Source organism: Poecile atricapillus, chromosome 3 (assembly GCF_030490865.1).
Source record: "Poecile atricapillus isolate bPoeAtr1 chromosome 3, bPoeAtr1.hap1, whole genome shotgun sequence".
Lineage (NCBI taxonomy): Eukaryota > Metazoa > Chordata > Aves > Passeriformes > Paridae > Poecile > Poecile atricapillus.
In genome coordinates, this window is record NC_081251.1 from 25,299,702 (window position 1) to 25,314,704 (window position 15,003).

Genomic DNA, 15,003 nt, shown 5'->3' on the forward strand with positions numbered 1-15,003 from the left:
TTTGGCAACATTATTTGAACTCATTACACAGACTCTGCCTCTATATGTATATGAGAATACTCACTCCATATTTAAGACTAATATTCATTAACAAATATATTCATAGTGTCTCAGAGGTAACTGTATTATGTCCTCCGATTTTCATACCCAAAAATATTTTAAGAAAAACTGAAAGTAGATCACTTTGAGGACATTTCTGAGTGATATATGGGAGATATAAACATGTTATTTTATGGTGTCATTTTTGCAGCAGAAACACACACTTATCTAGCAGTCAAAGAATGGCTTTTAAGAGAAGAGTTAAGAAATGAATGATTTGCTGATCTCTCTTCATGCAAGGCACACGTTATTAAGACTCTTCACAAAAGAAGTCTGATGAACAGAATGAATGCTCATGTGCACAGGTAAGATCACATACAGTATTTCATAGCAAATACACTTCAGTCAATTAAATATCAGGTTCCTTCCACACACTGTTAATTGCAGCTTCTTCTTTTGCTGATCATGTGTGGTTTGAAAACCATGCAGTAAATCTCAAGAGAAACTGAAATCTAGGTTTGAATCTTGTTACCTTTTCTTCCATCTTTTCATCACCCAGATGTGCTTCCTGCAGCTGCTTCAAAGCTTCATTGGATAACAAGCTGTAGCTTTCCTGGAGGGACCTAACTTGCTTTTCCATTTCATGTCTCTCCTCATCTGTCATTCTATTATGAAAAAAATGATCAAAGAAGGAGATCTCTGGGTAATGTGTAACTGTTTGGGAGTGATCTGCCTACCTTTACTTAAAAATGGGGAGCAGAAATCTACAATCTACAAAAATGTTCAAGAAATCTACAATCTGATTGCAGTTATTCAGGAAAAGAAGCATTTAACATTTGCATGGGCCTTTGTCTACTGATTAACAGCCAAGACAGGTAATATTAAGAGCAATGAGTTATCTCTTCATAATTTAAACTGTTTTCAGACACAGATGAAACAGTCTCGTGATAGGTAGTTCGAGTACTCATTTAGTACAAATTTCTTAATTACTTTGATTTCAAATGAAAATATCTAATATTTTTAAGATGGACAGAGGTATAGAAACCAAGCCAAATTCTTGAAATAAACAAAATTGCATCAAGCTTCACCAATGGGAAGACTAAAAACCCCCAAACTGTATGTGAAATGCAATTAGAACTATAAGGATATGATTTCTTTTTAAGCAAACAGTATGTATTGATTCAATTAATTTTCATTATTTGAAAAATAAAAAATGGCATACTTGTCACTGTGCTTAGCTAAAAATGACTGTGTAGTCTGCAGAGCTTCAGCTATTTGTTCTTTCTTGGTTGACATTTCATGAAGGGAAATCTGAAAAATAAATAACCTGTGTTCAAAACTTAACAGTGTACATAAATAAACAAAACACAACAAACAAACAAACAAAACCTTATTTGTATCTGGGACTAATCTCAATAATATAAGAGCTTGACTTTTTAAAATCACTGGCTATCCTTAAAGCAGTATTATTTATTGGAATTGTATAATTTACATATGAGTAAGTCATTGTGATATGCCTTTTAATTAAGCAAGCTGTTTTTAGAAAACTACTGGGCAAAACAAATAGAATATTTCAAAATGTTATTTGATGGAAAGCTAACAAATCATTTAAATCACTTATAGTTGGCACAGTTTATGGCAGCCTTAAAAAGATTGTGTACCACAGTCACGTTCAAGAAGTTGCTCACCAAAATGAGATAACAAATTTTTGAAAAAACATATCAGAAGACCACAAGCCATCATGAAATTCAATAACATAGACACATGCAATATGAGACACCTGGGAAAAAATGAATTATTAATTAATATTCTCCACACTATCAGTTCTGTGTCATCCCCAATAAAGGACTTGTTCTGATAGAGGAACTTGTAGGAATTTAATCTTCTAACTTTGCTGAGAAACTCCCTCCAGTCTCTTCAAAGAAAAGCACTCATTTTGGATAAATAAAGGCAAATTATCAAAAGGGATTTCTACAAGCTGGAGATATTTTCAATATAGGTGCTAGGTCTCAAGCACGGTGCTCGGGCCCTTCATTCACCTGGGTCTGGACACAACCAATCTGTCCTTGTATGCATCGCATCAAAGGGCCCAAAAAGTCTCCCTCTGCAGTCACCACCAGCAAGCCACAATCTCATCACTTGTACTGCTTGCCCAGGAACCAAGAGAACCACTGGATGCACTATGCAAGATGAGGTGAGCAGGCTGAAGTAGCAGATGGGGTCACAGGATCCAGTTTACTCAGGGAACCGGTGTTGCTGGCTGCTGTGTGCACCCTGTCACTACTGGTATCAGCTTCTCTTTCCAGTACTTGGCTGATGCCTTAAGTTTTAGCTTTCATATTTTCCAGATTCTGTACTGCATTAGCATATAGCTCTGAACTTCATATAAAGTGTTGAGCAAGTTCTCTTCACAGTTTAGTTAGACAAAACAATCTTTTTTCTGCCCAAGAACCAAGGACACTGCTGCAGCTTCAGGCCCAAAAAGTATAAACAGCAAACTGAGGAGAGCAAACTGGGAGGATGGGATTTCATACCCTGAAGCTGTAATTGGACAATTAACCCCAACATGTAAATGGACAAAAACTTATAAAAGTGTGAAAACTCATGACTCATCTTGGGTTGAGCCATGGCCAGGCTCTTGTACTGCCCAAGGTGTATCCCCTGAAGGCCTTTGTAATAAATACCTACTTTGTTCCCTTAACACTGTCTAGCCTCTCTTCTAGGTAGCCTCTTAAGGCATCAGGCTACACCCCACAGCAAGCCCAACACTCTTTGTGAAATGTGTTTCAGTAGATTTTAGCTAGGAAATCACCAGTTTCTACATGTTTCTACACAACTTGTCAAGGCATCAGTGCTAGTCAGGAGACACAAACCCAGGCACCTCTGAAAGGTGCAGCTACCTTCCCAGGCCATTTCACAAGAGAAGCAAAGACCCTCAGCAAACACCCATCTCCCAAGGAAGCCAAGACAGCCAACTCACAGCTTACTCATTGGAGGTTTGGGCTGGACAGAGGAGATGCCACTAACAGTTGCTGTGGTAAGCTGAGATGTCCTAAAGAGCTGAGGGCTGGCCCGGCTCTGATAAAGGTTTGCAGTGTAGTCATTTACAAGGGCAGAAGAGGAACAGAATTGAATGCTTTTGCAAATCCTGATTTTAGCTACTAGCAATTTACCAATCAGTATGTTCAAATCAGTAGGAGCTTACTTCCTCCTCCACAGGGACAAACTCAGAGTTAGCACCGGTCCTCTCTGAACAAACTACATGATGGAACAGTGGTCATCAGGACTGCCAACCTTCTCAACAGCAAGCTGGATTTAGGCACATAGTGGTCCAGTGGCTCTGGCACCAGAAAGCATCACCAAAATTAAAACATAGGAACAGGATGGCAAGAGGGCCAAAATTATGTTTGCAAGATGACACATCCAGCCCTGTACTGAGGGCTGTGGACAAAACACTGCTCTGTCCCTCTGCTGCTCAGGGTGCAGGTAAGCCTTCACCCACTGAAAACCTTTGTAACTAAGCTATTCCATGGGGCAAGCCCTGCAGAGGAGGTCCTAGAAATGACAGGAAACTTCACAGATGGAAATTTATGGTCTGAGTTACAACTGTACACAGTGACACTCCAACAGCCTGTGGCCTCAGTCAACACCTGCTGTACTTCCTAGGACAGCAGTCTTGACTATCCCTTAAAAGGCTTCCTCAGATTAACTTTTCAAAAGCAAATAAATTGAAACTTGGCCCTCAGGCCCCTGCTACCAACTTTTTCCTTCCTGGTGCCCAAAATGCCATCCTGACAGGATGCACTCTCCCCTCTACAAAGGCTGAGATGTGGTGTGCAGGGTTCAGTTTCACTGCTATTTTGCAGTGTCAGAATATGTGACATACTAGGTCTGTAAAAAGCAGTGGGAGCTTCTTCTTAGGTAACATGCTTGTGTCCCTAAACACTGATGTTTATTTACCCAGCCCTCTACTCACAACCAAATGTGAAATTATGTTCTGAGGAAAATGTGGATGGTGATTTGTAGTGGAAAAAAAAAGTATTTATTTTGGCATTTTAATCCATGCAAAAACCTAAAAAGAGGAAGTGGTGCTTTATCAAAAGACATGTGTGTACCTGCTGCTTAGGTAAATCTGTCTTTTCAGCCTTTTCTCCTTCTTCTTTGCTGAGTGTCTTGCTGAGGTTTGACACCCATTTCAGTAAATCCCCAGCTTTCTCAACGTGTTCCTTCTTTTCCTCTTCCATTGATTTCTGATGAGTGCCATGAATTATAAAGAAACATGTAAATGTAAATTGTTGAAATGTGTAACATTAATGTCTGTAGAAACAAAATTCTATCACAATTATTATTATCACCATATAAACATAAAATTATTCTTTTATTTCCCACCACATGCATTACTATTACACTTTGATGTAGGAACAAAAATGCCACATAACTATAAACAACAACAAAATAATACCTCGAGTGATTTTTAATTATGATAAAGGTGCTTATTCATACACACATATAATCATCATAAAATGATTGATAGCAAGAAAAAGCATAGCTTCCCAGCCATTACTCAGCAGATAAAATCTAAAAAGCATTTGCATATAAAGTATCTTTGAATTGCTGCCTTTGCATTACCCTCAGGTAAGGACATGTACAACCAGTATAGCATAACAGTACAACCAGTATAGCATAACAGTACTTTGCACATTATGCACATGGATTACCAAAGTAAAATTAGGAAGAATACATTGCTTTTATGTCTACAGAAACAAGAAAAAATAAAATACTGAGACATTTAATCTTTTTCTGCACAGGAAAACATACTCCTTTTCTTACAAGTACAATCTGTTAGGTAGACATTTATCAATACTGAGAAAACCTGCTTAAGCCCTGCCATGTACCATAAGTAAAAATGAAAACATTTTATTTCAATGGATTTTTCTCAAAATTTGATATGTAATTGTAATTCATTTGCCTATTAGAGAAGAAAACAATTTAAGGAAAAAAAAACCCCATGAAATAAGATAAAAACTCAGAACTCAGGAAACACAACTTTTTGGTGTAAGCAGCCCATTAAAATTAATAAAATACCAGTATGAGAAAAAGTACTGATGCATGTGTGCTTATGGCACCGCAGATTTAATCCTTTATATTTAATCCTTTATATTTAATATTTAATCCAATATATTTTAACACTACACTGTGTTCACTCACAAAATGGGCAATCCCTTTCAATCTTTAATGTAAGAATATGATTCTTGTCTCACCTAAATCTATCCACTTTGAAATAATATTAACAAACCTCAGTACAATTTCTCATTTACACTACCTACATGTAAGGTAATGACAGTCAAGGCCTTCAGGTGAAGACTGAACACAAAGATTGCATTTTGAAATTATGAACCTGCGTATCTATAAATTTCAGTTTTGCAATAAGTAATATCTAATTCCACTTTCAGTGGTTTATGCTAATTAGTTGTTCATAACAATTAGTTTTACAGCAACTAATTAATGCTAGAAAACACCACTTACGATTTTAAAGGCTATCACAGATATTTTCCTTAACTTTAACAGGTTTTAATGCAGAGCCCAAAATGAGTACTAATATCTTTTGTCCACTATGAATTATAGTAAAGACTGGATATTCCTGTTTTCATGGGCTGAGCTGCTTCTAGCAACCGCAGCCCAGTGTGGCAATCAAAAACAGCTCTATCTAAAGCTTCTTTGTAGGTTATCTTCTTCTTAGTTTTAGGGCATGTTAAAACTTTAACGTGCAATTTTTCGTCCTTCATCTTTGTAGCTGTGATAGCATCAATAATACCATTCTTAATTGCATCTTCCATTGTTAATCTGGAATGAGATTTTGGATCTATCAAGCCACCAGTCAAGTACTGATACTCCAGGCAGCGCATGCCCATTTCCTTGTCTATGGCACTTAAATGGACAGCTTCAACAGCTGACATAACAGTGTTCCTTACAGGATGAATGATCCCAGTAAAGATCAGCTCACATTGCTGGATTTGCTTGGCACAACCATCATCAATTAACTCCCTTTGCAAAGCTTCTGAAACACTGTACTTTTTCCCCGTAAATGGGTCAATTACACCACCTGTACTAACCTGAGCTTCAAGACATCGGAGGGCAGTAACCCTGTCTACCAAATTTTTGCGTGAGGCTTTCAAGACTGGAATTCTTTCATTGGTCTCAGAAAGCCAGAACCCTGCAATAGGACTGTTTAAGTCTTTATGTGGCTGTGAACTGCTAACTAAAATATCACCAAACTCATTAACTGTGATGAGGCCCTCCTTATATTTGTTGACTAATGCTCTGTCAATTCTACCCTGATTTAAGGTCTCCTCAATATTAAACTGTACACCTGTTTTAAGATCTGTAAGCAAAAGAAAAGAATTTCCATCAGAGTCAAAACACGTAGACTCCTTCCAATCAAATTCCTGTTTCGAAAGCTCAAGATATGTGGCTTTATCAATATAATTTTTTTTATAAGCCTCATATGAAGTCATTTCAGTTCCTGTGTCAACATTTATTACAGAAGTTTTATGACTTTTCTCTGCTGATGGGCTGCTTATTTTCCTTTCACCAACTGGAAGAACAAAGCATTTACTGCTTACACTGAACAAACACATTTTCAGCAAATCACAGTAGTACATAGCTTTCCTGCTATTTGGATTGTGAAAACATTTTGCATTACTTGAAGGTTCATGCAAAAATTTTAAAATTGTGTTATTAAGCAAGCCAAGCTGCACGGCGGCTTCTGGAGGTACACGAACACTTCTTACAGGATCAATAACCCCTCCACATGCAATTTGAGCCTCAAGGATATTTTTACCTTTTTGTCTTTCTAAAAGTTGAGCTTCCACAGCCTGAAATACAGACAGCACTTTCCCAGAACAGCAATAACCCAAAACGGCTTTCTCTGCCTCAAGCAGTCTACTCTTGAATTCACTATCTGCAAGACCTCTAAAAACTGAATCATCAACAGAGAATTTCTGACCTGTTGTGGGATCAATAATGAAACCAGTAGCTGCTTGGGCCTCTAAAAATGCTAAGGCCAGTGCTTTTCCTAAGATTTTTCTCTTTGCTGCTAAAGCAAAAGAGAGTATTTCTTTGCTGGATTCAAGGTATAGCCCAGCTATAGCTGTAGGTTTAGTTAAAAATTTTTCAAGACTTTTCTGAACCTCATCAACAGTTTTTTGCCCTGAAATGAGCTGTTCAACAGTGACCCTGTCTAAAAGTTTAACTTCAGTCAACTGCCTGGCAGTTACATCATGTCGGAGACCTTGAAATTTAATAGTGTCATATTCCTCTGTAAAATATTCCAGCTGAGTAGCATCATCAACAGTTCTCAAAATCTCTTCTCCTAAGAAAGAGCTCATCTTTGCAAAGTCTTCTTTCCTAAACCCTTCGGAAGTTTTGTATCCCTGAAACATTCTCTCTTCATTACCAAAAGTCTTGTTAGTTTCTTGGTTTAATGTTGTGACTTCAACATGCATGTCATAGTGCTTGTTCTTCGCTATCTGTAAATAGGAAGTTTTTGACACAGTGAGAAATACAACTGCAGACTATGCTGTACATAATTCACTCCTAAATCCACCACCAGAGAAACCAAAGGAAGAACTTGAACGTAAGTCAGAAAGGAGAACTGCTGCTAGGATTGGCGAGCAGAGATATATAAAGAGCTTGAGTTTTGAAGTGCATTTGCCATTTCAAATATTTATTTAATAACAGAAATACGACTAGACTAAACATCAGTAACTGTTGTTTGTTATTATATGAGCTTACTGTTGTTAATCAAAGCTTACTTTGACCAATAAAGATAAAACAGTGTATGTGAATTCCTATTTTCAATACAAATTTCAAAAATAATCTTTCTTAGGCATTAACAAACCTGGCAGTAAGGTCTAATATAAAGCTTTTTGTGTTATGTAAGACAGAAGGGGTTCCCTTCACCAAGGTAGGAACATAAGAAATATTAAACAGAATAGTAATAAAGCATTACCAAAACCAACCAACCAAATGGACTAGTAACAGGCACCATTAGGAAGGCAAACCCTCACAAAATGTAGTGTGTACCTCCAAGGGATGCAGTTTTACCACTCCTAATTCATGTTTTGTGTCTTCTCCATGTCTAACGGCTTGTCTGGAACTGTGTAGGTTCCTGTTTCTCAGTGTGTCCCTTTCAGATGTTCCAGAGATTTGGCTTGCTTTATCAAAAGTTATCTGGAATTGTGTACTCATCTGCGAAACAAACTCCGTAAAAGACTGGGAACTTGAATCTTCTAATGATTGGTTTATGCTTGACATCTGGAACTGCACCTCTCTTGGTATTGTATCATCAGCACTCACGTACAATGTATTTTCTTCTATTTGATCAGATTTAAAACCTGATCTTTCCTGTTTCTGCCTTAACAAAGGTGAGCTTGGTTTTGTACGTGGAGGAAGCTGTTCAAATTCTTTAGCTGCAGCCTCACTCAGGTAATTGAAATCATTCCCTCTTCTCTCACAGCTCAATTTAAATCCAGAATCTTGGAGCTTATTATTTTGATGAACTTCGTTCTGAAATGAAAGAAACCTGTGTTCACTCTCCCTGACCTGCAGATCTATCTTCTGTTTCAAGCTCTCAACCATGCGCTTCTGTGCTTCCAATTCTTCCTCGAGTTTCCTGCACTTCTGGTGATAGTCCATTTCAGCCTGTTTCCCTTGCTGAAGTTGTTCGTGACATTTTTTAAGCCTTTCTTGCAGATCTTCCATTTGCCTCTTGTACAACATGATGTTTTCCTCAGCCATATGCTTCTCTTGCTGAAGAGCAACACATTCTAGTTTTATACCAGATATGTCCTTTTCTGTGATGCTATGGGATTCCAGTAATTTTTCAACTTTTTTCCTAAATTCCTCCGCAGAGTGTTTAAACTTAATGGATTCTTCCTGAAACAGAATCATCTTCTTGCGTGCCATCTGTTCATCCAGAGTCTTCTGATGGAGTTCGTCCTGCAATTTTTTTAATTTGCTACTTAGTTCTTGTATATGAGCTTGTTGTAGTGCTGTCTTCTGCTCACTCATTCTCTTTTCCACAGTTAGAGCATTCATCTGCGCATTTAAATTTTTAATCTCCCGGTCAATACTAAGGGTGGAAGCATTTTGCTTATCACATTTTTGTTTATAGTCATTAGCTAAGTCTTTAGTTTTTGCAAGATCATCTTCTAGGCTTTTGATTTTACATATGAATTCTTGCTCAATTATTGTCTGTTTGTGCAATTGTTCATTTGTCGTACGCAACTGTTCTTTGAAACCATCTGCTAGGGCTTTCAAGGCATCATTTTTTCTCTCAATATTTTGTTTTTCCAATGTCATCTTCTCTGATTCAGACTGAATTTGCTTCATCAGTAGTTTTGTTTCAGTGTTCCATTTATTAAGGTCTTCTATCTGTTGTTTCAATGTTTCTGATACCTGATTGCTTTTGGTTAATTCATTCTTTAGCATCTGAATTTCATGCTGGTTTTCTTTCTCTACTTTTGTTTTTTGAAGCAACTGCTCTTTAATTTTCCTATATTGGTCTTGAAGATTATTTGCTTCTCCTTTGCATGACTGTGTTCTGTGTTCAGCTGCCAGCTTCTCTTTTTGAAGGGAACTGATTTGTGAATTTAAATGCTTGATAGTGATTTCCATTTTTGTCTGTGATCTGGTTAATTCCTCTATTTCTCTTTTCAGTTGTGTCTTTTCTTGCTGAACAGATTTCAGGTCCTCCTGACAGTTCATCTTAAGTTTCTTTAGATCCATATTTTCTTGCATCACCTCTTCAGCTTTACCAGTGGCTCTCTGCAGCTGCCTGTCCAATTCTTTCAGCTGTTGCAAATATCCCTGCTCTACTTGGTCTTTTTCCTCCAACTTGATTTTTAGGCATTTAAGTTCACTGTTGACTTTATCTAGTTTTTCTTTTAATAAATGAGACTTTTCTTCTGTTGATGATTTTTGAAGCTCAATTTCATTCAGTTCATATTTCAGGTCTTTAATAGTTTTATCAGCTTTTTTGTTAGCAAGGGTCAACTCATCTATCTTTTGTTTAAGCTCTTCTACCTTTTTGGCTTCTAGCTTCTTCTGGAAACTTGTCATTTCAGAATCAATCCTACAATGGCTGCCTTGCCCAGCTGTGAAAGTTGGCAGAGAAGTTTCTCTAGTTATAGAGTAGGTGCCTTCAACAACCTTCCTTCTGGATTCAGTTCTCTCTTGCAGCTTTATTTCTGATAGGTTCCCTTTAAAGTCAAGATCTTGTTCCATTTGCTTAATGAGCTTCATAAGTTTCTCTTCTCCGTCTGTTTTTTTCTTCAGTTCCTGCATCAGGGTTCTTTTTTGTTTCTCTAAATCATGAAGATTAGTATCTTTTCTTCTTAGAAGCTCTTCAAGGTTTCTTCTGGTAAAGGTGCTTTCCTCTATTTGATTTTGAAAAGCACGGAGGTTTTCTTCCAGTATGCTTCTTTGAGTCTCTGCCTGAAAAATGAACTGCCTTACACACTCCAACTCCTGCTCTGCATCTGCTTTCTCTCTCTCAATGCTTTCTAGATCTTTACGACACTGCTTTGCCTCTTGCTCAGCCTTGGTCTTCTGAAGACAGATCTCCTCCATGTCCTTCTGCTGCTTCTTCCGCTCTTTTTCTGCAGCTTCTCTCACTTTAGGGAGCTCCTGCTCCACTTGGGTTTTTTGTTTCTTCATATTCTCCAACATCTCCTCAAGTGTTTTTACCTTTCCCATGAGCTTTTTATTCTCATCAGCTGTGCTATTTTGCTGTGCCATTAGATCTGAATATGCCTGACGTGTGGATGCTTCCTTATTCCTTAAAATCTGTAAAAGAATAAGATAAGTTGAAATGCACCTTTTGTAATACAGCATATGGAACCTATTAGGCTCTTAGAAAAGCAGAAGGGAAAATACTTACTCATGTATATATGGTATGTCCAGAAAGCAGGAAAGCAGGATAAGTTCCCACCACCATCACCTTCTCTTGAAGGCTTCAGGAAGTTATCATTTGCCAAATATGAAACCCTTGACAAAGACATCCACAAAGCGAAGAAGTCCCGAAGCCTCTCACTTCAGTCAGATGCCTCTTAGCAGAAAGCAGCACCAAACAGCTCACTTTGGCTTTCTCTCCAAATAAATAGGTAGAGCAAACAATGACCCAAACACAGTGTGCAAGAATTCCCAAGGAGAAAGTGGCCTACCATTTCTCAATGAGTTCAGCAGGAACTGGAAGAAGGATTTAAGCTTGCAAGCACAAATGACACAAGGAAAGTTTGGAAATCCCCTCCAAGAAAAGAAAAGGTATCTTAGAGCCAAGATGCAGCAGCTCCAGAAAGACCAGTGTCCAAACCCCTGCACATCTGTGCTCCACAGTGTGCTCCCCAGACCCTGTGCCCCCACTGATTCAGCTGGGGGATGAGCAAGAGCACAGCTGTTCTGCAGTGTAGACACACAAGTGTAAACATGGTAATTAGGAAATTCCTAATGAAAACCAGTTGGCTGGCAGTGTCCATACATTGGCAGATCCAGAGCAAGTCTTTTTAAGCAAGAAGTGTAATCACCAGTAACAATATGGTTGAAAGCATACATACCTTGTCTTCCTTAGCGCTATTGTGGGGCTAAGTTACCAAATGTGAGCTAACATGAAGAAAGAGCACACCTATATTCCTATGATCATACAAACAGGGCATGAAGGGTAACGACAGCAACGTTTTCAAACAAACAAACTGTTGGGTTACTTAAAATTTTACTTGATTTTTCATGCGATATCTGAGACATTTCTTAAAAGGCTAATGCAAAGGCAGCTTCTTCAGTTCCTCTCTGTATCTCCCTGTATTATAATTTGAACAGCCCCCAATAGAAAAAAAGTATTTAAGTTGATTTGTTATCAGATCTTTTATACTCACATAAACACAAAGTCTAATGTATTATGCTTGAAAAAGAAGACCTAAAAATATAGATACAGTAACAAACTGTATCTTCTTAGATTTCATTTTTCTAGTCAACATGCTGAGCATCAGTTGGGTGGAGAAAAGGATGGCAAACATTAACACAAAATAAACATAAAAATTAATTTCTAAGAACATAAAAATCTTAAGCATCTCAAAATGTACAGTAATTGATAGGCATGATTAGCATATTCATTGTTTAAATTATGTTCAATCAATCTTTAATCACTTGACCTTGACATATTTTGTGATTCAAATGTTGATTTGCATTGATTTAGAATCATTCTTAGATTAACTTTTTCATTTGCATTGCATAAAAACTCTGGTACCTTAATAATAGTTGTACTCCATTTCTCTTCATTAACTTTGTCTCTCTTTCTTTGCTTTTCTTTTTTTTCAAATGAGGCTTTTATGCCTACTTTTTCACCAAATGTTTTTTGAAGTGCAGTGGTTTTTCCAGGGAACTTTGTGCTATTATCCTCATCTCTACTGTCTACTTCTGAAACCAGCAATAAATCTTTACATTTCTGACCCTGTTCTAACCTGTCTTCTCCATTCTGCTTCTTCCCACTTCTATTTATGTTGTCCAAACCATAAGTGTTACTTTGTGGTATTTTCTTCACACTTACTTTCTCATAGTGACAAGAAAGCTTTTTTGCTAGTTCATGTCCTGATAATGAAAAATAATCATCTCCTCCAGAAAAAATTCCTGAGATACCTAAATTTGCATTTAAATCACCAGCATTTCCCAACAATCCTGTATCTAAATGTTGATCATTCTGCACTGGTGATACTTGAAAATCTAATGGATAGGATTCAGAGACTTTTGCTGCACAGTGACTCTCTGAAATATTTCCTGAAGAAAGACACAAAATTTCTTGCTCTGTATTCTTGGCTTTACTTAAATTTGACTTTTCTAGGATTTCATTTTCTACTAGGAAGTTATCTTTATCCAGAGATGCTTTCTGCAGTTTGTCAGTATTCCTTTCAACATGACAATAAATACCTGGATTGCTCATAGATAGCAAATTTAACTTTGTTTTTTCACTTCCATTGTGCACTGTCAACTCTCTGAAAGAGAATGCAACTTTCTCTAAAGATGTTGCATGTGTCGCACCTGAAAGAGTATCACCTTTTTCACCACACACTTGACACTCTCCACCTTCAGATGTTAAAGTATTACGGCTTTTGCTTTCTGCAAAGCAATGTTCTTTATGCTGACACGGAAAATGAGTTCTCTGTGAAAAATGTTGTTGTTTGTAAGGGCTGATACCCAGGGCCTGCTTTGGAGTTTTTGGAGTTACTTCAACTTGCTTTGCTGTTAGGTGAAAATCAGTTTCTGACTGCATCTCACATTCTTCCTTTGTTGAAACATCACTCCCTGCCTTTGTTGAACTGTTTTTTCCTGTGGTTTTGTGTATCATTTCCACTTCAGACAAATTCTTTGATTTCCACTCTGCTTTCTGTCTCTCTCCATTCGCAACTTGCTCATTTAACATTTCACCAGGATCATTCACACTCACACAGATTTCAGTTGAAACAAAACAATCTTTTCTGCCATTTCTTTCTTCTTTACTTTGATTACCAAAACCCATTAAACTCTCCTGCTCTGTATGTAGTTCACTGTCTCTGTTGCCACTAATGCTACTTTCTTGACCACTGACATTTAGAAGTTGCTTAAATGTTCTATCAATTTTGATTTTATCATATCTGTCTACATTTAATTTTCTTCTGCTTATTTCCAGTTTATTTTCTGTGTATTCAGGTTTACTGGAAGAGTTCTTGTTTTGCAAATCTTCCACATCCATCATGCTTTCATTAGGTTTCTTTCCTTCTTTCAATTCAAGATCTTCATTACATCCCAAATGTTGAAAGATTTCAGCTGACTTCACAGGTTGCTGGAGTTGATTCTCTTCTGGTAAACTCTGAGCATGACAGCACATGGATTAAACTGAGATATGATGGAAACCATCTAATGTTTTCCTTATTCTCTGTTTTCTTAATGACATTACTGAGAGTTAGGAAGAAAGACTGGCATAAAAGAACAATCACAGACTTCAGAGGTCTGTGAAGAACTTTTCTTCCCGGAATAAAAAAAACAACTCATTCCTCTTTTGAAAAAGATTTTTTTTTCTTATTTGCTACCCTAATTAAAGAGAAAAAAACCCATTATATCTTTTTGAGACTGGAAACATGCTTAGATTATCTTCAAAAAAGATATCAAAGATTTAGAAGGCTGACAGGGGGTAGAGGAGGAATGAAGATGGAAAGTACTTGATTTCAAAAAAAAAAGTAATCCCGGAGAGTCAGAGCATTTTGAAAGATTCCACTTGTTCTTGAAAAACATGAAGTCTATCAACATTCACAGATTTCTTCATCCTTGTTCCTTCTGACTTTTTATCCTTGATGCCATTATCATAATTAGTCATACTAAATCCTCAGCTAAAATGGCTACTTATCAACAAATATTATCTATTTCCATCAGTTTGCTCCACCACTTAATGATGCCCAAAGATACATGCTGTCATTAGTGTTGATTCAGAGGTATTCAGTAGCAAGAAAAGCCAATAAAAACAAAATCAGCACCAGTATTATATAACGCTCATTTAAGAACTGGGGCTTTTTTCTTTAACGATAACATTAATATTTACACCCATACAGTAGTGTTCTCCAATTTTATCCAATTCATACTGTTTATACTAAAACAATGTAGTCCTTAAAGAATGACTATATAATCTCTTTCTGAGACAGCTTTCAAAAGAATGAGAAAAATTTAGAAGGCTGGTGTTTTTTTCCCCTCAATTATTTGGAAGGTTTGCTCTGCAGCAAGCATGTATTTTGAGAAATTTGTCTGCCTAATTTCAATAACCTACTCTTGATAATAAGATCCAACTCTAAGCATAAATAAAATGCTGTTTGACTCCATGGAATCAATACAGTAGAAAGGCAGAGAAAAAAAATAGCTGAACAGATCAAAATAACTTCAGAAATT

General features: G+C 37.1%; 1 protein-coding gene across 1 annotated transcript in view; it reads right to left on the reverse strand.

Annotated features, from left to right (window-relative positions):
* The window catches only part of DST (dystonin), a 249,625-nt gene that overhangs the window by 112,050 nt on the left and 122,572 nt on the right, over positions 1–15,003 (reverse strand). Inside the window, exons 34-36 of the mRNA XM_058836371.1 lie at positions 4,155–4,289; positions 1,262–1,350; positions 572–704 (exon numbers count right to left, since the gene is read on the reverse strand). Coding sequence (XP_058692354.1) covers positions 572–704; positions 1,262–1,350; positions 4,155–4,289 — 357 coding nt within the window. The remainder of the gene's footprint in view (positions 1–571; positions 705–1,261; positions 1,351–4,154; positions 4,290–15,003) is intronic.